Source organism: Aspergillus foveolatus, assembly GCF_047715535.1.
Source record: "Aspergillus foveolatus strain CBS 279.81 unplaced genomic scaffold BDW70scaffold_26, whole genome shotgun sequence".
NCBI classification, from domain to species: Eukaryota; Fungi; Ascomycota; class Eurotiomycetes; order Eurotiales; family Aspergillaceae; genus Aspergillus; species Aspergillus foveolatus.
This window is the reverse complement of record NW_027396090.1, coordinates 129,208-155,382: the sequence shown is the minus strand read 5'-3', so window position 1 is coordinate 155,382 and position 26,175 is coordinate 129,208. Positions and strand designations below refer to the sequence as shown.

Sequence of the window (26,175 nt, the reverse complement as noted above, 5' to 3'; positions counted from 1 at the left end):
CTGCGCGGTACACCGTTCGATCTTTCGTGCTGTTTCAAAACAAGCGCGGACTCGAGCACAATCAGATTAAATGACTCCCAATTGTCTAGCCGTTGTCCTCCCCTAAGCATTCACGATTCTCCACAAAGAAGCGCTTGACACGAATCTTCACCCGTCCAGCTCGAACAATGCTGTTAGGACTAGAACCGCCAAGGGCAACTCACTCGGCCTTCTCACCTGTTTGAAATTCTGCACAGCTTTGTGTGCTCTTAAATGGACTTTCTTATTCGTTCTCAGCCTCTCATCGCTCCCGTATTGGCAACCCAGGGCCTTTTGGCCCTCACAATTACACGACCAAAGGCTAAATACCTGTTCAACGGCAATAATGGCATCCAACATCCTTCGAGTCGACGGGGGAAACGTCGTAGACGTTAATGGCAACGAAGTCATCCGGCGTGGACGCTGAATGAAGTATTATGCCCTATCTACTACTTCTAAAAACCCCTTTCTGCAGCAGACTAAACTTACCAGCATGGAAAGCTTCATTAATTCGCATCGCGTAGGGGTATCACACGATAAACATCTTTGACCGTGCGGATAATCATGCCACTACCACTGCACACTCTTCTATACCTGACTTACTTTCTGCAAGAGTGAAAGCAACAACGTTCGAGTCCAGATAGGTAACCCCAGGAAGCGAGTTAGACGGTTACGTTGGCGGCAACGAACAAGCATTCGCAATCGAAGCAAGAAAAGAGGTCAGTGGAATTTGTCGTTGCTGTAGACCTTAATGTAGATGATGGACTGAAAGTTTCCCCATTACTCTGAAACGACTTGATGGCTAACGAACTAGGAATATAGTTGAGATATTGTGCATGTACGTGTATGTACCGCTGGCGTAGCGCCCGTTGACTGGCTAACTGCTGCCTTATCGATAAGGCCCCCCAAAAAAGTTGGAGCGGAAAAAAGATGGCGGGGTTAATCGGATGAGAATCACCTGGTGCAGTCGCTCATTCTGATTCCGTCGCTGGCCTATGGTCGTTCTTGTTTTCCAACACTCTCGGTAAATATATCTGTATTGCCCGGTTCTTTGGGTATCCGGTATGACTCGGTGATTATCGCGTGATAATTCAACGCTCTAACACTCTTCTGGGTCCCTCTCTGCAAAGGTAAGTGCTCATCTACCTGTGGTGTTTTGTACTAGTATACGTTCCTTTACTGACCATGTTAAAGACCGCTAGGCTGAAAACCATTGAAATGGCCCATTCCTCGAGCACAAACTTTCCCGAATTCCTGAACACACTGTTCAGCGAGCTGTCGCTTAACGAGCAATGTGACCCGATATACCTCGAGGATGGCCAGATAGCGCCGTTACTCGAGCTGCCGTTGGCAAAGGAAGTTTTTGGCCACAACTCGGACGACTTGTCTCTCGAGCGCGTAACCCGAGGCGAGATCTCATATACCCAGTTTGTGTCGGAGAAGACGAAAGCGGTCGTGTCTACGCCAATCAATGGATTGAGTGCTGCGCAGCAGAAGTCCCAGCTGTTGCATATTGGTCTGGCTGCACTATTTGCGTTCCTTCAGTCTAACGTCACTGGTCCTCCGCTGCAATTCAAGTCCGCGGATGTTATCATACCTGAGGCCTTACGCTCGAAACCTGATACTTTGCGCGCGCTCCGTGACAAGATAATCCGGGATCTCTCTGTGGATGGAGAGGCAGCATATAAGCTTACACCCTGTGTGGAGCTCTTTGCTGCGGCCAAGGCTATTTTGGTTGATGCTGATGTACTTGTCGAGGGTGGCCCGTTAGTCGCTCGGACTACACGGATGCGCGTCAATTTCCTCCACCAAAAAATGCTATCAGAAATCACCAGCACGCTGCAGGATGTCATCTACAAGGATCTGGATGTGATCAGTGAGACCCTACTTAGCAATATGACCTCTGGCGCGGAAAAGGGCAAGTTTTTGCTGGAACGTGCTACCGTTCATGTCCACCACGGCTCTGACGCTAAGGCTAGAGCGGACCTTGAACGGGCTGCTGCGGAGCGGAAATTTGAGTTTGCTTTGACCGGTAGACTGGGAAAGCGGACCAAGTTTCAACAAAGAGACATCAGTCAGCTTGTCATCTTAGCTAAGAGTGCTGAAGATCCAAGCAAGACCGATGGGGCTGAAACCTCGGAAAGGATCAAAGACGATGCACCTGCACCGACAAAACTGGATCTCAACGATGATACCCTTCTAGAGGCCATTTCTTTCACTAAACCGGATGAGCAAAAGTCACAAGGAAAGGCTGTGACTGTACAGGAGGAATCTTCTCTTCCGCCTGCATTGGCTTCTCTTGACCCTGGAGAGCAGCCCATGCTTGACCCCGTTGACTCTGCTATCCTTCTTTGTTTCGCAGCAGCGATCACTAACACTCGGCCTGAGGACGGACTGACCCGAGAAGAAACCGCTCCTTATGCTACTCGTGTTCTTGACGGTGGCAGCTCTAACTGGCAAATCTACACTCAAGCTTTGCTACTACGGAGCCGAATTGAAGGGTACAGATCCAGAACTGTTGAAAGATCTGTCCTGCAATTGCAAGCTCTTGTCGACCAGGTGCTTGCGGATACCGCTACCTCAGATACCCGAACAACAGAAGCCCAACAAGAGCCGACAACTTTCCTCCCAAGGCCCCAAAAAGAAGAGTCGGCATCAGCTGCAGACCGTCTCAAGTACATCTGGCTCCTGAGCTTTGCCACCCGTTGGGACCTCGAGTCTGAGCTGGCCAACCGCTGGGTCAACCTGGGAGGGCTTCGAACCGCTCTAGACATCTACGAGCGCCTGCAAATGTGGGCTGAAGTTGCGCTCTGTTACGCCGCCACCGATAAGGAAGACAAAGCCCGAGTCACCGTCCGCAGACAGCTTTACGCACCCACCGGAAACCCCGACGACGAGAACGAACAATTCGAAGGGCCGGAACTTTCCCCTCTTCCACCCGACGCCCCCCGCCTCTTCTGCATTTTAGGTGATATTCAAAGCGATCCAACTTTGTATGACCGCGCCTGGGACGTCTCGAACCAGCGGTATGCGCGCGCCCAGCGCTCTCTCGCCCGTCATTTCCTCACCCTCAAACCGCCGGCCCTCGGAAAGGCTGCCGAAGCCTATAAGAAGAGTTTAAACATTAACCGCCTCAACCACGGCGCCTGGTTTGCCCTCGGCTGCGTCCAACTCGAGCTCCAGCGGTGGGATGAAGCAGTCGAATCTTTTACCCGCACAGTCCAACTCGAAGATAATGACGCCGAGGCATGGAGTAATCTCGCAGCCGCAATGCTGCGCACTTCCAAGCCGTCTGAGTTGGACGATTTTGAAGACCGACCGGCGGAAGCAAGCGAACCCGCCGACGACGAAGAAGAAGACTCCGAAACTCAACCGGCCAAACCCGCACGAGACCCGTACAAGCGCAAACGCGAAGCCATCGTCGCGCTCCACCGCGCCGCACAGCTAAAAAATACAGACTCTCGTATCTGGGACAATCTGCTCACAGTCGCCGCATCCATTCCACCCCCTCTAACACCCTACCGCGACGTCATTACCGCCCAACGCAAAGTCATCGAGCTGTTGGGTCCTAAGAAAGGTGAAAAGGCAGTTGATATCCCTATCCTTGGAATGCTAGTTGATCACCTAGTTACGGATTACAACTATGAGGATCTCCTTATCGACGTTAACCCGGACCCCGAAAACACGTCAAACAGTAACGGAGATGTGAGCGGGAGGAAATGCAGAGCAAAGAAAGTCGTCCGCAGCGGCACAATCCCCGGCTCCATTCTTTCCTTGATCGAATCTTCCGTCGTCCCTCTAATCACGCACTCCGCGCCCCTCTGGCTCCTCATCGCCACAGTCGAGCGCTTCCGCAACAGACCCTCAAAAGCTCTCGAAATGCACGAGAAAGCCTGGCGCGCCACCGTCGCATCTGCTAGCCAGGGCGCGTTCCAGATGGGCGATGAGAAGCGGTGGATGGAGATTGTGAGCGCGACTGAGCGACTAGTGAGGAGTGGGTATGTGAAGTATGGACCACTTGATACGGAAGATGAAGACGGTGAAGAAAAGAAAGAGGATGGTGAAGAAAAGGAGCTTGTTGCGAAAGATTGGAGGTTCAAGGCGAGGAGTGCCGTCAGAGGAATCATGGGGAAGGGAAAGGAGTACTGGGAAGATACGGAGGGGTGGGAAAGGCTGAAGGAGTTGCAGGGCGAGGTTTCGGGGGGTAGGTAAGTAGTTAAGTAGGTAAAACTCCTATAGATGTGACTATCCAATTTATATTTCTCGTTTGCGCTCCTTAGCGATTTCTTGTGTATCGGTTTGTTCAGAGTAGAGAAAAGCTCTAATATTTAACGCGTCGAATACCTCGAAGCTATCTTCTCATTCTATTTTATGTTCTACTGTGATACGGACAAATCAAAGCTACCTGGTAGTCTACCGCCCCTCCAGTTTCCTCTTCACCATGCCACAGAAACTCTCAAACAGCACCGAGTCGGTCCCTTTAAGCCACCTAACAAGAACCTTAACTTCCTTCTTCTCAGTCTTCGTTTCATCTCCAGTTCTAACCGTGTCTGACTCCATAGCCAACTGGACCCTAAACCCCAGCGCCGCCGTATTAGGGTCAACGTCCAGGTTCCGGTTAAAGGCACCGGAGGATATCTTCATCGCCCTCCTGTATTGGCGAGACCAGACGTTTGTGGTCGCGAAGCCGAACCCCGTAGTAAGATCTCTATGCCACGTCCAGCTGATATGCAGTGACGAGAGTTCTGTGTTGACTGCACTGCTGATTTCGTCGATAGAGCGGCCCGAGAGGGAGAAGGTGTATTCCGATGGGAAAGGGAGGAGGTGTTTCGGGTAGTTTGGGCTTTTGATGCCGCGGGCGACGCTCTGCAAAGCAATATGAGTTGGGCTTTAAATCCTTTTTAATTGGAAAATAGGGTGCATACCACAGCTGGATGACGATCCGCCCATGACCAAGCAATTGCCCACCTCCTAGTCTTGTTTCCTTGGACAAACTCTGTTACGGCGTAGTTTGTGTTGCCAAGTTCAATAAGCCGTTCGATGAGTGCAGAGACGCTGCTTAGTTTCCCGAGCATGGATGTGTACCAGAGGACTTTTTCTTGGAGAGCGATGCTCTCCGTGATTATGCGGGATACGAAGGATACTTCGCCGCCGCGTGTGACCATTTCTATCTCTGCGCCGGTGCATGCCTTCTCCGGCATTAGTGGTGGTGGAGCATGCGTTCTAGCGAATCCAGGATCATACCGAAAATGGAGGTCTATCCTTTTCCTTGGCCGAGGCTATCATTTCGTCTTGGGAAGAGTAGAATGGCGGGTTACACATTGTGAAGTCGAGTCTCGCGGCTGTTAGCTTGGGATAATGTCAAGTAACCAGCTTACAGTACCTTTCCACTCCTAGGGTGTTCAAAGAAATGAGATCATTATCCGTGCTAGTCTTCACGATCCGGATGCGTGACTCAAGGTTGTTCGCCTTGACAGTCTCTGTAGAACTTTTGATGTTCTCGTCGTCGATATCTTCTTAATTAGCCACGGATGAACCGGGCTCGATGTGCCCCTTACCAGTTGCGATAAATTTCCAATTCGGTCTCGTTCGTACGCCTAATATAGGGTATATACTGCAGCATCCTGTGCCGCTGGTGGAATTAGAAGCTTTCTGACAAAGGGTGTAGGAACGCACATGTCAAGACCTGTCACACTTCTTTCAGGCTCATAGGCATCTCGGCATCCAGCGCCCGTTGTGTCAAGCAGATCTTGCAACCATAGAATATAATTTAACCTGTTCGGGACCTATTTATAGCTCAATCAGTCGGATCCTAGCAGCAGGTCAAACTTCACATACCGGCGGGCATAATCGAGTTTCTGGGATGTTGACGTCCAGACCGAAATCCCGTTTGAGCAGACTGACGGTCAATTGTCTGAGAGCTGGACGTCAATAGGCGTGAGAGAATAGCACTCATTATCGTGATTTACCTGACAGCGTCGGGATCTGTAAAATCCAATTGGTGGTTCGGCTTTAGACTGTTCTATGTTAGTCAGGGTGCTGCTGAATTGTATACGTTGCACCGACAACTTAGCGAAATCGGCCGACTGAAGGGCGAGTGATGCGAAATCCACGCCGTCTTTGTACAGGTCGCGAGCCATTGTGCACACGCTATACCAGGAAGTGATCGCCTGGAAGTTATCGAGTGGGTGTTGCTTGAAGTCGCTGTCAGTTGATTTGTAGCGTTAGCCGGGGTTGCTGAAGGAGGTGGAGAAGGCCACGGTATGCGGAGGTTGGCCAGGAACCAGGTGGCTCGCAGACTCGCCAATCGGTTTGAGCATCGGCAGCAGCCCTATGTCCAGATCTCGATTATCTCCTAACCAAGGAAAGATGCCAAGATGGATGAGGAGAAAAGAAGGTGAGTGCAGTGAGTAAATGTGGGAGGGCGAGGATGGCCGATGACGCGCACGACGTCACGCCCCCACCGGCCCCTCATCGTAAGGCTGATTGTATTCTGTATTTACCTCCAGGCTCCCTCGTTTCTTTCCATCACTCATCGGTCAATGAGGCTTTGTCAACTGGTAATATCTCTTAGCGCGCCATCATGTCTCATTTCAAGGAGAAGATTCATGACCTCGAAGAGCACATGAAAGGTTATCCCCCTGCTTTTTTAGAGTATTGGGCGTTAACACAAGCACAGACAGCCATATCTCTGAAAAGGCGCATCACTTAAAGCACAGGGTCGGCAAGTTCTTCAACGTTGTGAATCCGAACCACCGCCATGATGAAGAACACGAGAAGGAGACAGATCGGAAGAGAACTGCCATCTGCGAGTCAAACCGCTTTGGATCCTTTGCTCCGGTCCGTCAGGGAAACAAAGTCAAATGGTATGTTGACGCCCTCGACTACCTCTGGGCCGTTTCCATAGCTTTGGAGCAAGCGAAGGAGGTGATCTACATTGAAGACTGGTGGCTCTCGCCGGAACTGTTCCTCCGGAGGCCTCCTCTCACAGCCCAAGAGTGGCGGTTAGATCAAGTCCTCAAGCGTAAGGCTGAGGCTGGCGTGAAGATATATGTGATTGTGTACAAGGAGGTTGGTTAATTGTATTGTCGTGTCCATCATACTTGCTAACCAATACAGGTCAACCAAGCATTAACATGTAATTCTGCTCATACAAAGTACGCTCTGAGGGCACTATGCCCAGAGGGAAGCCCTGGGCATGGCAACATCAATCTACTTCGCCATCCTGACCATAATATTTTTGAAAATGCCGCCGATATGACACTATACTGGGTAACTTCCGCTCAATCACAATGAATAATTCAGTATTGGACTAACAATCACAAGGCACATCACGAGAAATTCATTGTCATTGATTACAACGTGGCTTTCATTGGAGGCATTGACCTATGCTTCGGCAGATGGGACGCGCACCAGCACCCGTTAGCTGACGTCCACCCGTCAAACCTCAGGATGGAGATCTTTCCAGGGCAAGAGTTCAATAATAACAGGATAATGGACTTCCAAAGTGTAGGCGAGTGGCAGTCCAATGAACTCAGCAAAGCCGAGTATGGTCGAATGCCTTGGCATGATGTTGCTATGGGCGTGATAGGCGATTGTGTCTACGACATTGCTGAGCACTTTGTCCTCCGATGGAACTTTATTAAGCGCGACAAGTATAAGCGGGATCCAACCGTTGATTGGCTTTTGCTCGAGGGTCGCACGGGTCAGGATGAGGACCTCGTTGGCGTCCAGCGCCCAAAGTTTCCAGTTGGTGATTATGTGCAGCATCCCTACAAGCCATTAAGCACCAAACCTATGGGAGCGCAAGGATCTTGTACAGCACAGATTGTACGCAGCAGTGCTGATTGGAGCAGCGGCATCCTGGTTGAACACAGCATTCAGAACGCTTACAAGGACATTATCAGTAGGGCCGAACATTTTGTTTACATTGAGAACCAGTTTTTCAGTAAGCTTTGGTGAATGTCCTACGCGGGTGTGAATTGTGCTAATACACCCTAGTCACTGCTACTGGCGATCAACAAAGCCCTATTCTTAATACAATCGGGCGCTCCATAGTCGATGCTTGCGTTCGGGCGGGCAAAGAGGGAAGAAAGTTCCGAGTGATCATTGTCATACCGGCGATTCCTGGATTCGCCGGAGACCTTCGACAGAATGAGGCGACGGGAACAAGGGCTATCATGGACTACCAGTACAAATCAATCAACCGGGGAGAGCACTCCATCTTTGGTCAGATAGCGGCTCAGGGAGTTGATCCTACAAGTGAGTCAGCTTCATCACAAACCAGTACTTCACTAACAGTATATAGATCATATTTTCGTCTTCAATCTGCGAGCATATGATCGAATCAACAAGTCTCCTGCGTTGGAAGAACTGGAGAAAGAAGCAGGTGTAACGTTCAATGACATTCAGCGTGGAGTTGCGGAGACCCTCACGAGTGAGAGTGTTCACCCCTCCGTTGGCAAGGAAGGCGACAAGAATGAGATCAATTACGGAGGCGCAGAAAAGGAGAAAGAAGAACGGATTGCCAAATTGCAAAAGTATGAGGAACAAAATAAGGCTCACGAAGCGCATCCTACTGCCAATAACAAGGATAGTGTCTCTCGCACTACAATGCTCCACGGCGGGAAAATGTCTGATGAAGTGTGGGAGGGTGACCCTGAAGCGGAGAAAGAGAACTTTATACAGGAAGAGCTCTATGTCCACGCCAAGGTCTGCATAGTCGACGATAGGGTGGCCATATGCGGCAGTGCCAACATCAACGATCGAGTAAGGGACTCTTACCGCTTCACATCATAGCTAAACTAACATTTACTTCCAGTCGCAGCTCGGTTACCACGATAGCGAGCTCGCAATTGTTGTCGAAGACCAAGACTTTATCGATAGCACAATGGATGGAAAGCCATATAAGGCTGCACGCCTTGCAGCGACCCTTCGAAGGCAGCTGTGGAGAGAACATCTCGGGCTCCTACCAGCACAAGACTACGATGCCTCTGAGCACCCCAACGCACAGCCGCCCACCATCTGCATGAATGAGATCCTCGAGGGCCCAGAAAACGACTTCGTCACGGACCCCATGAACGACAATCTTTGGAAGACGTGGACAGACCAGGCCACTGTTAACACTAACATCTACCGGCAGCTCTTCCGCACCGATCCCGACGACAACATAAAGACCTTTGAGGAGTATGACAAGTACCGCGCCAAGGACGGCTACAAGCTAGGCCATTTGTACGATCCGTTCATACCGGTCCAGGAAGTCCGGGAGAAGCTCGATAAAATCAAAGGCCACCTCGTTTGGATGCCATTGGATTTCCTGAAGGATGCTGAAATGGCGGAGCCTGGGCTACAGGTGAATCAGTATACGGAAGTAAGTTCTGCACTCGTCGACTAGTGTCTTTTCCCTGCATGTAAACTAACCCTTGGGCCAAATAGAGTATTTACACTTGAGTTGTCGGTCTTTGAATTTTCGAGCAATAGGCATACCGCCGCCATTTCGGATTCATTTTCCGTCTCCATTCCATCGGTAACATCAAATGCTTATTCACTCATATTCTTATTATACAGTTTCTTGTCCTCCGCCAGTTGGTTTAATCACCCCGTAATACCCACCGCAATGTACTTGAGTTCTAGTGGTTCCCAGACATGTTATTATGGATTCAGGAACTGCTACCTAACTCAATTAACCTTTCCTCTCTCACTTATATAATTGCCAACAAACTGGTATATATTTAGATCACCAACACCACATACCCAACCATCCGACCCTCGCTTAGCACGGTATTTCACGTAAACTTTCAGTTGTACCTTTAGTACCCAAGTGACCCAACCATCTAATCAATCAATCAGTCGAACAAACAAACAAACAAACAACCCACATAACCTACCGTGCAAACCCAACTTGAAGCATCCACGCCCAAGACCTCTACAAGGATCCAGGATTACGACCACAACTACTACATACTATGATACATTCGTAGCTACCTTAGGCAGGTACAGCCAAGTATTCCGACCCGCCCGAGCCTGAGTCCGAGCGCTGGTAACACCAATCGACCTTCCGAATGAACAACCGCATTGGCCAGAAAAAAGAAGGCAAAAAGCCACCTGGTCTGCGTTCAAGGTTAGGTACGTACGTAGCGTAGTGTAGTGTGGTGGCCCGGGTAGCACACGCTCCTTGTGCCGTGCTACAATACTAGGTACTATGAGTAAACTATCCATAGGTACCATGAGGGAGAGGGAAAACACTACCAACGCCTGAAGCACAAGCACGGACATGCCACAACACAAGGTTTTCTAGCGTCTTCTAGAATTTCTGAGTCTCCGATCTGGACTGTTATATTTAGCCCACTTTGATTGGGTTGGGATGAGATGACAGAAACAGGAGAAGGTAAGGCATATGGTCACCGCTAGGTTTCAAAGTGGTCAGATAGCTTCCCAATCGCTTAGAAGTAGATGTTATAGTTTTCAAGGAGGTAGATGGTGGTATGGTGAGCTTTAGCCACTTGGTAAGGTTTGTCTTATTCCTTAAGGCAGCGATAGTACAGCAGCACAGCTTGCTGGTAGAGTCGTACAGTTGAATTGGTCAGGGTCAGGTGCGCGGTCATACCATACCTAGAGATAATTCGAGCTGGGCTAATGGCCTGGTCAACGTGGACAGCCTCTTGGAGGGCTATTATAACTGTTTTTTGTGAGCTGTGAAACATGAATTTAGATTGAATATTGGAACAGGTGTCTTTTGTCTCAGTTGCGTCGCCGCAGTATATTAGAATTTCTATCAAGGACCAAAGGAGGATCACAATCTATGATGAGTTTCACAGTCCACGCTCCACAATGCGATTCAATAAAGAGAGCAGTCGAGTCCGCCAGTCAGACATGCAAGCAAGCCGCCGGCAGAAAGATAGGAGACAAGGATACTCGACGGCAGATCGAATAAGAAAGTGACATTGAATGAGAAAACAGATAAACTTTGCTTTTGTTCCCGTCCTTGAACACCGTGGCAATGCGTCGTTTTCAAAAGAAAAATGGATATCGAGCGCATAGCGCAAGTTCGGCCGTTAGTGCTCCATTAAAAGGTTTTGATATGCGATCGAGAGAGGAAACAGAGAGTTGAAGACAATCGAACGCCTTAGAAGCTAGCGAAACTGATCCATGTGAAAGAACTGTTCTCTCCCATGGCCGCAATTATGGTATTTGCTTAGCTCAAATTATCCATCGGCTTCGTCGTTATATTGGTCAGGGCGAATGTAAGCGGACAAAGACCTGGATCTCAAATGGGTTGCGAAAAGTTAATCCGATTGGAGGTTGACCATGGATGACAGCGTCTGCGAAAGCTGATTTGTCGAAACGCCAGTAATATGAGGTAAGAATCAAGAAAACATCTTGGGACTGAAATTTGAACGAAAGAAGTAACGGAAGCAAACCCACAGCTCACGGCGAGCTGAGCCTATGGGCACTAAGGCACTGCAGCTGAAACGTTCCGTGGAAGCCTTCGGGTTCCTTGTAATAGGGAGTCAGCTCTATGGTTTGCAAAGTGCACAAAGGCGCAAACCTAAAAAGGAATCATGACGAAGCATATTGTTTCTCATACCATGTCATAAGAACGTTAAGCCGGGTAACAGCCGAAATGTAACTGTTACTTATGCTTTAGCGGTGTGGCAAGAATTGCAGCGGCAATGGCCACAGATCTTGCAGCGCCAGATAGCAACAAAAGGCCCGGAGTTGCAGTCAGAGCACCGCCAGGTAAGGATATTGCCGTTGGTGGCCTGCACAATGGCAAAGACATGGCCCGAGCACTGGTTAGCCATTGTTGATGCTACCCTTGTCCAAGTACCTGGTATGATTAGCATCTAGCCTCCAATCACCGTCGAGTGATTTTCGATGACCAAATACCTTCGTAGATACCGAGTCAGAGGAACGTTCGTGATTGCCAAGGCGTTGGTAGTGTAGGGGAAGTAAGTATAGAACGATCAGTTCTAATCCGAGACGTTGGGAAAAGCACTCGGCAAAGGCTTCTGGAACCTTGAGCAAGGGGGCGTGAAACACAGTAGATGGGGTTTGGTCTTGCGGGATGATTCCGAAAGAGACAAAGGCAAGGAATATGAGTGTTCTCAATTGTTGCCAGTACAAGAGACTGATCCAAGGAAGCTGAACAAGCAAGAAAATTTATGATGGAAGAAGAGAGCTTTGAACCTGGGCTCCATAGTAGGTATAAATAGGACGCTTTAGATGTGACAGGAGAACGAAGGCATCAAGGACACAACGGGTGCGTTCAGTTTAGAGCAGCTGTTCAACAACGTATCCCGGCAGCTATGCGAGTCCAGGCCAGGAGTAGGCTTGCTGCATGGAAGCTGTTGGCCGGATAGGAGTCAACAATGCATGTACCCGACCTATCCTCGGGCAATTGAGTAGGTGGAGCAACCGTAGAAGAAATTCAAATATGATTCGAAAATCACCGGAGTAATGAATTGTCAGGTTGGACTTGACTTGCCCGATTGCGAGAGTTGTATACGAAATTTTGTTTGTGGTGGGAGTACCGAAGGTTTGGCAGTTTAATAATAGGCCCAAGGAGGCATCCGGAGGAAAGTTCGAGACTCCCAGGAGACTATACGTAAATGATATATCTGCAGTGGGTCAGGCTAGTGGGTAGAGGCTTTGGATGGAGGAAGGCATACAATAGTCCGTCGTTTAACTCTAGAAGGCGCTTCCCGTTAGGCTGTTAGCACAAGGTTGACGCCCGAGGCAGAGAGAGTCTGGGCTTACAGGAGCACTGGTACTTGCCAATTCCCAAAACTAGGCATGATCTCGCCGGATCGACAGAGGATCGGTTGTTGCTGATCCCACTGTACTTGTCGGCCGATCTAGAAACCCGGTACTGTGGTGCGCTGAGCGCTCCCAGCGCTGTGGTGCTGGATCTTCTTTGGCGTGCAGATCATGGGTCTGTGTGCGAAATAAGGGTGCGTCTGCATCAAGCGGAAGCTCGTCTATCGGCAGGCGAAAAGTACGGTACAAGTCTCAACCCGAGAATCAGGATCAGAAGAAAGAGTACTGTAATATCAGAAGTGGAGAGTCGAATTGTCGAAGAGTCGAAGAGTCGAAGCGGAGCCAGGACCTTGTCATTTCCCAGTCCAGCGGTACCAAAAGAGTAACACCCCAGCTACACCTCGTCTATGGTCTCCCTCGTTCCTCTCCATAATTCCACTCGACCAGCAACATCCCGCCCCCACGATTATTCTTCAAAATTCATTTGTCAATCGCCATACTCATCCCTCTTCGCTGCCTCGGTCATGTGGTCACCAGTCTTCACCGTCATTATTATGATCTGCAAGTACTAGATTGCAATCCTCCTCGCATCGTCCTGCGGGTCGACCGCTACCAACGTCGTTCTCAACTGACGCGGTCCGAAACTTCCTACAGGCCAAGCTCATAGGAACAATGTTCCTTAAAAAGTGGATATAGTCCACCGCCAGAAGCAGGGATGCCCCAAGTCTTCACGTCTGCAGCAGGGCCTGGGCCATAATGCTCTCAAACCGAACTGCGGCAACGGCTGCCCACGATACCGTTCTGGCATCCTAGATGATAATTTGCAAACACTGCACACGTCGCCTACGCGGTCTGGGCTCATACGGAGCTCTACAGGGTGCGTTCAGATACCAAGTCCGGTCAGACGCCCCCGGGTCTTGACATAATTACGGAGCACGCCTCGGCGTCGTCTCACATTTCTCTTTCATCTCTCGGTTGATCATGGCCGATCCTGGATGCCGGCGGAGATTTGTGTAGGTACTTTCGCAGACCCGTCAACCAGGTTCGCAGGTCCAAGGAGCTAAATAAGCCACCCAGTGGATTAGTTCAGGCTAGCTTTTAGCCTCCTTCAGCCACCAGCTGCATTCCCGGTGTATGGCGAGCTCAGCTTCTGTAAGTCTCGACTTCCAACCCAAGTAAGGTTTGAAAAGAAGACGGTCTGAACAGGGATGCCTCCCTTGTTCGAAGCTGCGAGCAAGGTCAGCTCTTGCGTCAAGCCAAGATCTAAAATCCGACTAAGATGATTGGCGAAAGCATTCCACGAAAATCCTTTTTTTCCTCAGTCGCGCCAGGTGATTGCCTCGAGAAGCGAAATGATTGCCTGCCAGGGGTCTGCCACTTAAAGGGTCACACTAGACCCGGAATGGCCTGATGCAGCATGCTTGATCTAACTCAGAGAGGCGGCGCTAAAAAAGAAGATCAAGATATCTTCTGCGAATCATCGCCCTGTATGGCAGTATCACACCTCCTGATACAATTTCGCATGGATGTTCGGTGTTAACTCATTGGGCCTTGACGGCGGAATCTCCAAGATGGTAAACCTCTTCGTTTACGAACAAGGAGCACACGCTATCTCTCTGAGCGACTAACCTCAATATCCAAGAGTCCAGCCTGCCACTGAAGACTTGTAGGCATTCCAGACTCTCATTGCACGTTCCCTAGCGCCAGTACTTAGTCCGAGACCGGCTTGGCGGCTTCGGGCTTGAGCTTCCAGTCAAATGCAGTCAAGACTCATCACCCAGATGTCAGACGTCGTACTGGGCTCGGCTGATGTTAAATGTCAACATGGTCTGTACCTCGGAATCGACCCTCCGCAATTTACAAGTCCATTCTAAAACATGTCCATCCACAAGTCATCCTACATCCCCCACACACTATAGAAGACGAAAGGCAGCGAATTGCCCGATCATGAGAAGGAGCCTGGCTAGGCAGTTACAGGGTTGGAAATTGTGAGGGCGAGCGCCTGACAAGAATGATAAGTCGGATCTCGTCATTTCAACCTTTCGTTCCCCACCCAATTGATCTGCCGGAAACACTTCCGCGACATAGTCAATCATGTTTCTGACTGGTTCAAGTCACAATTGGCCCTGGCACCACTTGCGTATCGCGATTCGAGGCTCGAGGAATTCCGCTAAGCCTTCCTGTGAGGCGGAAGCTTCGAGCCGTGCTTCGGATTCAAGGTTCGATGGTTCCATACCATTCCTTTCCGATCTGAAGTACTTTTGCCTTTTTGACAGGTCTTTTGATCTCACATCAATTCCGCGAATATCGAGCATCGGCTAGCGAATGGTAACGAACTATGGATTATATTCTCCACAAGCTTTTTATTTTCCGAAAATCCCATATTGCCGGGTGAGAGTCGGTGCAACCCATGGCGTTTTCGTCGATTAGTTGCGTTGACTTGTCGAGTCCATTTTGGTCAGGGCCGAGCTGTCTCTCACAACGCCTCGTGTCGCTGCCAAAAGTCCTGCCTGGGCGGAATTATGCAGTGTCCTCCAAAACAAAGTACAACAGTAACCGTAGAGACTTTATGCCGAAAGGGCCATACGTGGACCTTGTACATCCCTTCTGAGCTCTCAGCCTGATGTCATACTGATCAACTCTGTACCACACACCCGGTGCAAGTTCGCCGCAGACCAGGCGATCTAAGGGATCCGTCAGATTATTTCATACCGCATCCTCTCTGTCGGGTCCGCGCACACCGCTACAAATTTTCTTGCCATTGAAATCTAATTTCCCATGCGCATTGCCTTTCACGAACCTGGTAAATCGATCATTGTGTCACAGATCGGCTGGGCCTCGTTCATATGTGGCTGGCAGCATGGCATTGGCAGCATGACCCGGCTGCATGCTGCCGGCCTAGTCGAGTCCGCGACAACCAACGCAATTTGAACATCATTTGCATGCGGACTCCGAGACCGTCAATAGACAACGGGTACGGGTAACGGTCTGCTCACGCGACCTCCGATGAGGTTTTTGCCCAAATCGGGCTGTCCGAGTTGCAGGCCTACACCGATACTTCAGATACACCGTCCGAGTACTGAATTTGCTCCACCTTGAAAACAAACAATTGAGAATCAAAAGTATAATATCAAGGTAACTCTTTAACATATGCAATAAATTGTTGGTTTCTACATTAACTAGACAACGGACGCAAAACAATGGATGTTCAAGATGTTCTCTTGCACCAGCCCCACGACCAAAAAGGCGCGAAGACGAACTTCAGAAGCTGATGCCTTCATTCCTCGATAAGCCTACCTCGCGCGCCTACGCTTCACACAGCAAGGCGATGAAAAGGATATGCACGCTCAATAGACTCCGATTTGCTCTCCCAACGCTCCGTTAAGAACGATCTTGTGAATTTGAAACAAGACGCTCCTGCAGTACCCAAAGTGGACTGCACCGCTGGTTTTGCTGAGACATTTGCCTTCAGCTTGGCCCTCTTGATGGTAGAGGTAGGTAGGTAGGCTGCCTCGGTCTACAAATAGGTGAAGGGTGAAGAAAAGGGCTGCGAAGTGGCAACCTAACCTAGTACAATGCCGTCACGTAGTGCGGAGTGGATATCACGTTTCAACCATCAACCTTTACCGATATTAGGAAGTGGAATCGAAACCATGCGCATGCAGCAGACTCAGTCTGTAAGCATATGCGGCGAAGCGCTCATAACCCCTGCGAGATCAAGTGAGAAAGAAACGGGCAGCTTGTATGGAGATTTGAGGCATCATGATCATTATTTTTTGTCATTATCGTCCTTCATAATCTTACCAACGTACTATCAGTAGTGGTATCATGATCATCAAGCTGCGCATTAGCAAATGAAAACCATGAAGATTGCACACAGCCCAGTCGCTATTGAAATAAATCAATCATTAAGATGGAACAACGCCGAAACACTGCGGAATCGTTAGCTTCGCGATGCTCCTCGGTTGATAGAGACAAACAGAGACGAACCTTTCGCCATAATGATGGCGTCTTATGCTCTCTGAGAGGAGGCTTGAGATGTCAATGATGATCAATTTCTTGGATTTCCTCGCCACTTGCGGTGATATGGGGAAAGTATTAGTGACGACAATGTAGTTAATAGACTCGCAGGCCTCCATTTGTTCAAGGGATGAGTCCCCAAAAAGCCCGTGGGTGGCAATGCAGTAAACCTTCTTGGCCCCACCGCGCTTCACTACGGTTTCTGCCGCCGCGATCCATGACCCAGATTTGTCTATCATGTCGTCGACAAGGAAGACAGTTCTATCTCGGACGTCTCCAACGAGAGTGATAGTTTTCTCTTGTTCAACATTTCGCCCGGTGCTTCCTTCTTCATCAGAAGAGTCGGCAGCATCGAATGAGCCGCCTAAGGCGTGGTCACCAGGCATTGAGGATGTGGTCGAAATGACCGAGTCTGCCATTGAATCTGGGATAGCTTCACTCTCCTGGCTGGGCAGTTGCCCAGGGGTCGCATCGCCGGATACAGCCATAGATGTAGGACCAGATGGCGGATAGTCATCATCGACGAGGTGACCTTGTACGAGCCGCCCGGTGATGACATCTCGCACCCTGACATCTGTGAATTCATTTACAGCCTCCAACTCTGAAGGCCGTCGGGCGCCCGACGGGGTCTCGGGACGCAACGAGTCGAGCTCATTGATATCCGCCTGCGATTCCCTTGATTGTAGAGCGTCGGGGTTTTCGATGTGTGTCCGCGCAATGAACGGATCTTGCTCTTTAGGCAGCGGTGTTGTTTCCTGGTCCAAAGCCTCGAAGAATACTGTACTATCGGCCAGAGTTGCTCCTGACTTGTGGCGACGCCTGTCTGTTGTGACTATGCCAAAGTTGAGCTTGAGCGTGTCTGCCAGTGACGTTACTCGTTTCGTCCCTCCAGCGTTCTTGCTAACGACAACAGCTTCTCTCCACCCGGGAACATTGTTACGAATCCAGCGTGCAATGAAAGGCTCGGCGAATAGGTTATCGACGGGCTTGGAGAAAAAGCCCTGCATTTGGGATGCCTGAGCAGAAAGACCAGGTTAGAACTTCGTCCATCCACTAATGACAGAATCTAGTGCAGCAATCCATCGTTCTAAACACTCACATGGAGATCCAAGGTGATCACATGGTCAACCCCAGCAACTGTGAGGAGATTTGCAAGCATACGTGCGGTAATAGATCCACGATGGCTCTTCTTTTTGGATTGGCGGGAATATGGGAAGTACCTCGTCTGTGTCAGCATCATGTGTAGCAATCAGCCTAGCTAGGATCCATACGGCATAACCGCTACCAAAGGACCATGTCAGCCTCCACGAGAATTCTAAGAACGTGACATAAGCGGGGAGGTAGGGTAATCATACCTGTGATAGACTTCGCAGAGCCTCCTTTGCAGGCTGAGATCATGATTAGAAGCTCCATAACACTATCATTGATCTTCTCGCTGCCGCTCTGGATAATGTAAACATCTTGGTTTCGCACCGAAACGCCAACGTTCACGTTTGTCTCGCCATTGCTAAATTTCCCAAGTTCTACTTTGGCCGGTGAAGTACCGAGCCTTTCGCAGACCGTCTCAGTGAGAAGCGGATGCGAGTTGCCTGAGAATATCTGGACACCCCTCATTCTTGAATCGAGCAGATCAAAGAATCGTAGACATCAAGCTGAAAAGGAATGAGCCGGTCGAGAAATGAGTGTCATCTCAAGCGAAGTCTGGAAAAGGAAAAAAAAAATCAAGGACGAAAGGAAGAGAAGAAGCTAAGTGCGCCCCACCGACATTTTCTCGTCGGAAGCTGGCGTTTCTGGTCTCCGTGGCTCCCCGTATTGATTGCCCTCACCAACGATCTCCCCCACCATGACCGTTGCCATAAACTTAACATAGGAACATCATCGAAATGGCGTCGAAATTCCCAGAAGTCCAAGGAGGGGGCTCATTAATTATTGCATGGCAAGTAAAAGAAAAAAACATTCTAGTAGTAGGTGGTGGTGAAGTCAGTTTGTTCCCTATCCTGCCACATTATATATATGTTGCAGCTCTCTTACAATATCCACAGGTAGCTGCTGGACGTATCCTTCATGCTCTTAATGCAGACGCCAAAGTCACTGTCGTATGTCCGGCATCAGGATTAAACGACGAGGTGGCCTACCGTGTGCTGGAAGGCCAAGTCACACATATTGACCGAAACTTCAAGCCCTCCGATCTGGATGGCGCCGACATGGTACTCTGTGCCATTGACGATCCTGAAGCTTCAACAAAAATCTGGAAACTCTGCAAGGAGAAGCGGATACCAGCTAACATAGCCGATGTCCCTTCTGAGTGTGACTTTTACTTTGGCAGCGTTCACCGGGATGGGCCGCTGCAGGTTATGGTCAGTACGAACGGGAACGGACCGAAGCTTGCAAGTATGGTTCGAAAGAAGATTGCAGACACCCTTCCCACAAACATGGGTGCCGCAATCAAGAATGTCGGAAAGCTGAGACAAAAGTTGCGGGAGGTGGCGCCAAGTCCCCAGGAAGGTCCTAAACGTATGAAATGGTGTGTATACTGTCTTGTGATTGCTGCTCGTGGACTGATAGGTAGTCTAGGATGTCCGCCATTTGTGAATTGTGGAGACTGGAAGATCTGGTTCATATGACTGAGGAGGATATGGAAACTCTATTGACACATTACCAGCATGGCGGGATTCCTACTCTTGGTGAAATTCGATCCAGCCTTCCGCCGCCGTCGACTGATTGAGACTCAGCATGCTGTATAGTCCTGAAGATTGTGTATTTAAGCTATTTTATAAAAGCTCATTGCTGGAGATTCCAGGAGCTAAAGAAGGGCAATCAACAGACAACATTCAGGTATGGCTAATTTACACCCAGCACTCTCAAAAAACCAGCAAACCTCTCACGGAGAGGGAACAAGGATATCCAAAAGGGAAGCGATGTAGAGCAAGAAGGGGAACTGAATATAGGAGCCGTCTAAAGCGGATATAAGAGAAGAAAACCAGTCAGCGCCGGCCGACGCTATGCTTGCGAGATGGATGCTCCGACACAGAATGTCGGGGACTAACGGGTGTGGGCGTGGGCCGGACTGGTAGACCTAATCTCGCCTCTCCGATCCGCTGGAACAAGCCTTGAATTGCGAGACGGATCTCCGAGTTCAGCTCGCGACCAAGCAAGTCGACAGCAAGGGGATAGAATGTGTCTATGTGCTTGTCGAAGCCCTCAGCGGGAAAGTTTGTGTAGCCTTCAATAACGTCCACAACAACAGGACGCCAAGCTACTATGTTACGGTGCTGTGAGTCTTCATCAAGTCGAACGAACCCGCTAATGATGTCGACGCAGAGGCTGGAATGAAAAAGAAAGAAAAAAAAATTAGCGAACGTGTCCTTCCAAATGCTGCCCTAATACTTACGGAATTAAAGCCGCTTCTGTTTCACCACGGCTGCTCTTCCTCTCTTCGCGCTCGTCATGGTACATCCTGAACAAAATGTGGACATAAGTAGCAGCACTTCCACTCTCCTGTTTGAGAAGATTGGGCGGCGATTTCATGAATCCTTGCCGCCAAAGTTGCATTCGCAACTCTTTGTCTTCGTTGAACTTTTTCGCGAACTGGTAGCTCTTCTTCAGCAGACCCATAAGCCGTAAAAGCTCGTGGCTGGGTATTTGTGCGTAAACCTTATCGTTGGAAAATAATTCATGGACTGTCTCAATCATGAGCAGCTGAAGCACACAACTTGTGATAATACGGTTAAAATAACGACGACGTGCAGCAGTGACTGCAGCCGGTTGCTGCTGGGTATCTGATTGTGGCCTGTAGTCTTCCAACTCAGTATTTGAAGCTGCTGGCATATCGCCGTCCTCGTGCTCGGCTGTCGTGTCTTGTGTCCCATTGAGCTTGGAGGTTTCAGTTGAGGTTTCCTGAACTGGCGATGACTCGTTCGGGTCCTGCACCGCATCATGAATGTCTGCTGGCTGTCCATTTGCAGTCGGAGCCGAGGGTGTCTTTAGTGTCACAGTCGCCATAGTTGTTGCAGCTGTGAACAGTTCATATGCAGTAGTTTTGTTAAAAAGCTCGATGAATGCACCAACGGTCTTATTCCAGTGGTCTTTCTGGAACTTTTCGACATTTTGCAGGATCAGCTGCTGCAAACAATTGCTGCCGATTCGCGCGATGGTGTCGTTCTCTTGACATATGCATAGCGTGAGGAGTTCAAGGACACGCCCAAGCATATATTCAAGTGCATCGAAATAATGCGTGAACAACGTGATCATATGTCGCAAAGCCTGGATCATTGTGGTTGAGAGCCATACAGAAAGCTCCTCATGGTTAGGCACCTTGGACATTTCCGATTTGGATTGCAGAACAACGAAGATGGGGTACAGGAGTTGCCTCCAGAGGACATCCCAGAATTCTTGTGGGAAGCTACCTCCGTAACGTATTAAGGTGTCGAAAAGGTATGTCAAGGCCCTGGTGTTTGGGGTTAGTAAATAGTCCGAATACTGTAATCGAAGCAGCTTACCGTGACCGAGCCTCAAGATCATCGCCAGTCATGAGAATATCTTGGAACGCAATCAAGATAGGATACCAAAATTGCTCTTCTTTGGACTGCTTAGTGAGTTGCTGAGTGAGGTTAGTGGAGTCCTCGTGGAAGGCCTCCGTAGAGCCACGGTGAGATAGAGGGCATTCTGGAGTCCTCAGCATTTTCGCGACAGTCGACTTTAGAAGCTCGATTGCCTGTAGTGACTTCTTCTGGAATCTCGTGTTCTTAGAGAACTCTGTGAGGCATACAATAAGGTCAGGGAAGGCTCCTTGCGTAATAACGACACCGAAGCGGGTGTTGTAGATCTGAGTAACGTGCTCGAATGCCATATTCACAATGCCCTCTGTATCCGCAATTAGTCAATATCGTTGCATAAAGCGCAGGTAGTGTCAAAACCTACCATACGGCTCTCGAGCCGCAAATGAGAAAACACCAAACATCGTTTTCCAACCAGAACGAATGTTGTCTCCGCGAGCCTGAATCATCTGTATGAGGCATCGGAGGATCATGTCCTTTACAGTAACAGCATTGCTATTGGACATGACATGCTCGAACGGCTTGAGGAAGTCTTTCTGGAATTTAAATCCTGGTAGTTCTTCAATCTCCATAAAACGCATTGATAGTTGACGGAGTGAATCTAACGCGAAGAATACCACCGTTGTGTTCGAATGGCATCCAACTTGGTTAAAGTGCTGCCCGAGAACTTCCCAGATTTTGGACCATTCGATTCTGACTCGTGTCATGTTGTAATAACTGATTTCGACCAACTTCTGCAAACTATAAGTGCGAGGAGAGTCTGTCTGGCCAGAAGACTGAATCTCTTGCCAACTCACTTCACTAAGAGCCCGAACGAAGTCGATGATAGCTTCGTGGGACAAATTAGCTGTGTTGGTAAAGATCCGGTCTACACCCTTGACCATCTCTGTTGAGCGGCTTTCCATTGCTATTTCGGCTCGAAAAGGTGTAGGGCCTGTGATGGACTTGGGGCGAGGACGTCTTGGTGCCTGCATTGACCTTCTGGGGCCATCGGACGCAGACGGAGGCACAACGCCAGCGCGTGACACATCTGGCAAGGACCCCTCATCGACCCCGTCGCTGAGCAGTTGAAGCCTGTCCAGTTGGCTGACGCATGTGAGGATTTCTCTCCAAGAAGTCTTTAAATGGTTCCCCTCTGAAAGCGCGACATCGAGTAGTATCTTTACTGCCTCGACATTCTTTGCGACCATCTCCCTGACATTGCCCAGGTTTGTGAACTTCGCCAAGGCAGTGACGAAGGCAACCCGCGGAGTTTCCAAATCAAACGTACAGCTGATTCGTATGGCTAATTTCATACCCTCCATACAGAGCTTGATGGTCTTAAGGTTCTGGGTATCCTGCATGGGTGCGGACAAGCCGGAGAGAAATGACATCCAAGTAACATTGAACATGGACCCAGCGTGCTGAACGGACGTTGCGAAGATAAAGCGTGAAAGTGCCTCTTTTACCGCAGTCTTCCGTTGCGCTCGGATCAAACTGCGATAGAGTTGCTCAGTTTTGTTGGCCATTTCCTCAGAGGCTTGCGCATATCTCTCGCCCTGTATATCCCTGCCAACCGTTGCGAATACTTGCCCAGCCCTTGATGCAAGACCGCTAGGAACAGGTGCGGGATGGGCGGCATTTGCAGCTTGCTCTCTTTCGGTGTCCAGAACAATCTCGTTGTTGGCGATTTCGTCGAAGATTGAACCAAGATATTCATCAGGCAAGTCCTGATTGTCATTAATCCCACGGTTGTTTTTGATGAAGTCTTCCTTAGTCATGCGACGGCCTTTCATCTTGGAGCTATGCTGGTCGGTGTTAAGCAGAATAACAGAGTACGCAAGCACGTACGCCGTATCAGCGTTGGCAAATGCATTCGGATTTTGAGTAACATAGCGCTCAGAGAACTTGAGCATGAAACGGTCGATTTTCTGGGCTTCTCCGGGCAGACGGAAATGTTGTAAGAATGAGCGGAGGGCATCGACGAAACGCCGCTTGGAAAAGTCCATCATATCAACGAAAGCGTGCATGATAGCGATGTTTTCGGCGTCGCCCTCACCAAGGTATTCTCCAATCATAGCCTTATCTAAGCGGTCATTGCGAAGTATGAAAGCTGCAATGTCCTCGGGAGAATCAGACCGTATGAAGCCTTCTTGGAGGGCAAGCTTAACGCCTCGCTTGGGTTTGAAGTTGAACTGTTGGATCACGTTTGTGAGCGCGATCTTTCTCTGCTTGACCTTCTCCACCTGGCTTGGATCGTCATCAGGAACTGGAGTAGACCGACCAGTGCTGCCGTCGGCACCATCAACCCTTGGAGAGGCGAGAAACGCAGGGGCACTGCTGTCCATGGAATCTCGTGGGTTGTCAACAGATTTCTGTGAAAAGGTCCGGGCGGCAGTCGGGTCAACGCTGCGTTGTGAGGCCCAGTTATCCAACGATTCCAGAATCACAACAAGGCACTCGATAGCTTGATGCTTTAAGATGTATTCCGGGGGCACACTATGTGTAGGTGGTTGCTGGTTATTTCCTATATTGGCGCTCGTCAGATTTGGGGGAAGGGTGCCACGCTGGTGCCATTCGTTCCCAACACTGGAAGCCTTCACATGCAGTTCGTGGTATTGTTGTTGTTGGAGAGGGTTCACGACTGTCGGGATACTAGCGTATCGTGATAACTGTTCAATGATACTGCGAAATTTGTCAGATTCTCCGTCTTCTCAGATTGAAATGGAGAACAAACTTTTGGAAAATATTCTCCAGGGCAGTGCGATCACAGTCGTAGTTGAGATACATCTCGACTAATGCACGAGGCTCGTCTGCCAGTCGCTCTAATATCTCCATGAAATATTGCTTTTGGAAGGCCGGTGCATTTCGCTTCTCGAGTATGGCTAGATATATTTCCTTCATGAAGACCTCTAACTCTTTCTGCAACTGGTTAGACATACCAAAGTCAACTTTAGAAACCACAAACCTTCATCATGACTCTCATGTGTTTTAACATGAGCCAAAATATTTCGCAGCAGACCTCGAAGACTTTCGGTACTGAGCTGGCGCCGTTTCGACTGAGACTTAGACAGAGATGAGGTCTAATCGCTTGAAGGAAGGTCATCGCTTCCAAATTACCGGAGCTGTTTTTTAGTGTGAGAAGGGGTGTGGTGAAGATAATGACGTGGTTATTGATGAGGTAGTGGATTAGGTGCAGAGATAGCAATTTGGATCTCATATTCTGGGACTTGAGGTCCTGTTGCTGCTCGTGGCTGAGGACTTTGTGACTCAACTTGCAAAGAGCTCTGAATACGAGGAAAGCATCTTTGACGTAAATCTCATCCACATCATCTTCGTTACTTGAAGCATCTTCAGCTTCTTTCTCCTCGGAGGAAGTCCCTGAGTAAGACTGCGTTCTTTTCTGATTAATGTTGGCGCGGGTGACCATTGTTGGTACGTTATCATTGACTGTTGTAACATCTTTGTTCGATTCGAAGCTCTCCAAGGTGAGCTTTTCCGTTGGCTCCTTGGAGACCGGTTGATCCGGTGCTACAGAAGCAACATCAGATGCCTGATCGTCCTCAGCAGATGGCGGGCTAACGACAGGCTCAATAGTCACACTTTCCGAAGACCCCGCCTGCGCCTTTTCGCCTTCGCGGATGCGCAATTCCCGTAGATCAAGTCTAACGCGCAGTCTGTCAAACACCGTGCTGACCATTTGTGTGAGGGATCCTTGAGCAATTTGCTGGTTCTGACTGGACTTTGAATATATAAACATGTTGTAAATTTGCCGAACAGCTTTCAGAAGACCTGCTCCATGCACCACAATTTTGTCGTTCAATACTGCAGCCAGAAGGGATTTGATTATCTGCTGTTGGATCTCGATTGGCGTAGCTTCATTTTCGAAGCAATCGCATATAGCGTCAATGGCTCGCTCTATAAGTGGAGGCTGCTCTGCCGTAGCATCTGCCTCCGATGGCTTGGCTTCCTGCGTCGATGGAAATGCGAAATAGGAGTATGTGATTAGCTTGCCGATGCAATCGAGAGCCGTTACTTGCAAGGGAATGCTTAGAGTCCTACTTGCGAGTAATAAAGGGTAGAACAGAACTTCCGGGTCGATAGGTTGGCGGTCCGACTGCTTGACATTGGCGAGCGCATTCTTTACAGCGTCCTCCAGCTCTTTGCTCTTCCGGGCTTCCCGAGACGCACCAATTGCATCCAGAGCAGTCACAATAAAAACGGTAGAGCTGACTACCGAGGACCGATTGGTAGCGAAGGTTGCGGTAGTCGATCGTGAGTCCGAGCGCTGTCGCATATCCTGAGCAAGCTGCTCATCGCGAGTTGACGGTGTATCTGGAACTTCATTCGGTTGTCCCTCCGAAGCAGGAGGCTGGTCTTGCTGCGGAGTTTCGAGCTGATCACCTTTTGTATGTGGTTGTTCTGGTTCCTCGGCGGGCTCGTATGAATCAGTGGTAGTATCCGGAGACGTTACGGAAGGCTCATGAGGCAGGTTACTCTCGCCGTCATTCAATCGGTTGTTCGTCAGTGTGTCCTCATTCTCTTTGATTGTTGGGATCTCCTGACGTTCTGATTCATCGATTAATGCTGGTTTCGACTCCGCGACTACCTCCGGGGCTTGCGGTTCTGTAGCAACATCAAACCCATTCTGCTTGTCTGCCTGGGTAACTGATGTTTGGTTGAGCTCGTTCGTAGGGTCGTTCTCAGCTTCCGCCATTATGCAAGACTCCGTCTGGAGTATCAGGTACCAGATACGCGGAAGTCCCGCATGTGAAGAAGAAAGCAGAACAAATCAGAGACGTCTATGGAAATTGTGTACGGAAGCTTGCGATAGTCCGGAGTA

At 49.5% G+C, this 26,175-nt stretch overlaps 8 protein-coding genes across 8 annotated transcripts; 4 read left to right on the top strand and 4 right to left on the bottom strand.

Moving 5' to 3' along the window:
• The first annotated feature begins 1,004 nt into the window (after positions 1-1,004).
• On the top strand, positions 1,005-4,276 carry BDW70DRAFT_55477 (uncharacterized protein). The gene is made up of 2 exons (XM_073744273.1): positions 1,005-1,148; positions 1,213-4,276. The coding sequence occupies exon 2, from the start codon at positions 1,237-1,239 to the stop codon at positions 4,228-4,230; it is 2,994 nt and encodes a 997-aa protein (XP_073595667.1). The 5' UTR covers positions 1,005-1,148; positions 1,213-1,236; the 3' UTR covers positions 4,231-4,276.
• A 155-nt stretch (positions 4,277-4,431) lies between these two features.
• Positions 4,432-6,158, bottom strand: BDW70DRAFT_160282 (DUF890 domain protein; the record flags this gene model as incomplete). The annotated part of the gene is made up of 9 exons (XM_073740814.1): positions 4,432-4,884; positions 4,944-5,207; positions 5,263-5,353; positions 5,402-5,531; positions 5,577-5,650; positions 5,695-5,804; positions 5,857-5,932; positions 5,988-6,035; positions 6,085-6,158. The coding sequence occupies 9 exons, from the start codon at positions 6,156-6,158 to the stop codon at positions 4,432-4,434; spliced, it is 1,320 nt and encodes a 439-aa protein (XP_073595666.1).
• Positions 6,159-6,565: 407 nt separating this feature from the next.
• pldA (putative phospholipase PldA) lies at positions 6,566-9,742 on the top strand. Its single transcript, XM_073736936.1, has 8 exons — positions 6,566-6,650; positions 6,698-7,089; positions 7,138-7,290; positions 7,345-7,966; positions 8,020-8,280; positions 8,327-8,787; positions 8,840-9,388; positions 9,454-9,742. The coding sequence occupies exons 1-8, from the start codon at positions 6,602-6,604 to the stop codon at positions 9,466-9,468; spliced, it is 2,502 nt and encodes an 833-aa protein (XP_073595665.1). The 5' UTR covers positions 6,566-6,601; the 3' UTR covers positions 9,469-9,742.
• Positions 9,743-9,748: 6 nt separating this feature from the next.
• On the bottom strand, positions 9,749-10,567 carry BDW70DRAFT_136815 (uncharacterized protein). Its single transcript, XM_073736935.1, has 3 exons — positions 10,267-10,567; positions 9,906-10,210; positions 9,749-9,851 (listed from the first exon to the last, which is right to left on the bottom strand). The coding sequence occupies exons 1-2, from the start codon at positions 10,291-10,293 to the stop codon at positions 10,004-10,006; spliced, it is 234 nt and encodes a 77-aa protein (XP_073595664.1). The 5' UTR covers positions 10,294-10,567; the 3' UTR covers positions 9,749-9,851; positions 9,906-10,003.
• Positions 10,568-13,160: 2,593 nt separating this feature from the next.
• On the top strand, positions 13,161-13,522 carry BDW70DRAFT_136810 (uncharacterized protein). Its single transcript, XM_073736934.1, has one exon. It carries the CDS (start codon positions 13,185-13,187, stop codon positions 13,347-13,349), a length of 165 nt encoding a protein of 54 aa, XP_073595663.1. The 5' UTR covers positions 13,161-13,184; the 3' UTR covers positions 13,350-13,522.
• Positions 13,523-16,638: 3,116 nt separating this feature from the next.
• On the bottom strand, positions 16,639-18,517 carry BDW70DRAFT_55414 (ribose phosphate diphosphokinase subunit PRS1). The gene is made up of 5 exons (XM_073744272.1): positions 18,153-18,517; positions 18,069-18,078; positions 17,897-18,017; positions 16,768-17,813; positions 16,639-16,709 (listed from the first exon to the last, which is right to left on the bottom strand). Exons 1-5 carry the CDS (start codon positions 18,409-18,411, stop codon positions 16,679-16,681), a joined length of 1,467 nt encoding a protein of 488 aa, XP_073595662.1. The 5' UTR covers positions 18,412-18,517; the 3' UTR covers positions 16,639-16,678.
• Positions 18,518-18,680: 163 nt separating this feature from the next.
• Positions 18,681-19,853, top strand: BDW70DRAFT_168392 (bifunctional precorrin-2 dehydrogenase/sirohydrochlorin ferrochelatase MET8; the record flags this gene model as incomplete). Its single annotated transcript, XM_073742454.1, has 3 exons — positions 18,681-18,776; positions 18,840-19,321; positions 19,372-19,853. 3 exons carry the CDS (start codon positions 18,681-18,683, stop codon positions 19,520-19,522), a joined length of 729 nt encoding a protein of 242 aa, XP_073595661.1. The 3' UTR covers positions 19,523-19,853.
• On the bottom strand, positions 19,602-26,121 carry BDW70DRAFT_168390 (Arf family guanine nucleotide exchange factor SEC7). The gene is made up of 6 exons (XM_073742453.1): positions 24,301-26,121; positions 24,070-24,254; positions 21,718-24,017; positions 21,297-21,660; positions 20,189-21,244; positions 19,602-20,121 (listed from the first exon to the last, which is right to left on the bottom strand). Exons 1-6 carry the CDS (start codon positions 26,047-26,049, stop codon positions 19,782-19,784), a joined length of 5,994 nt encoding a protein of 1,997 aa, XP_073595660.1. The 5' UTR covers positions 26,050-26,121; the 3' UTR covers positions 19,602-19,781.
• Positions 26,122-26,175: the final 54 nt, after the last annotated feature.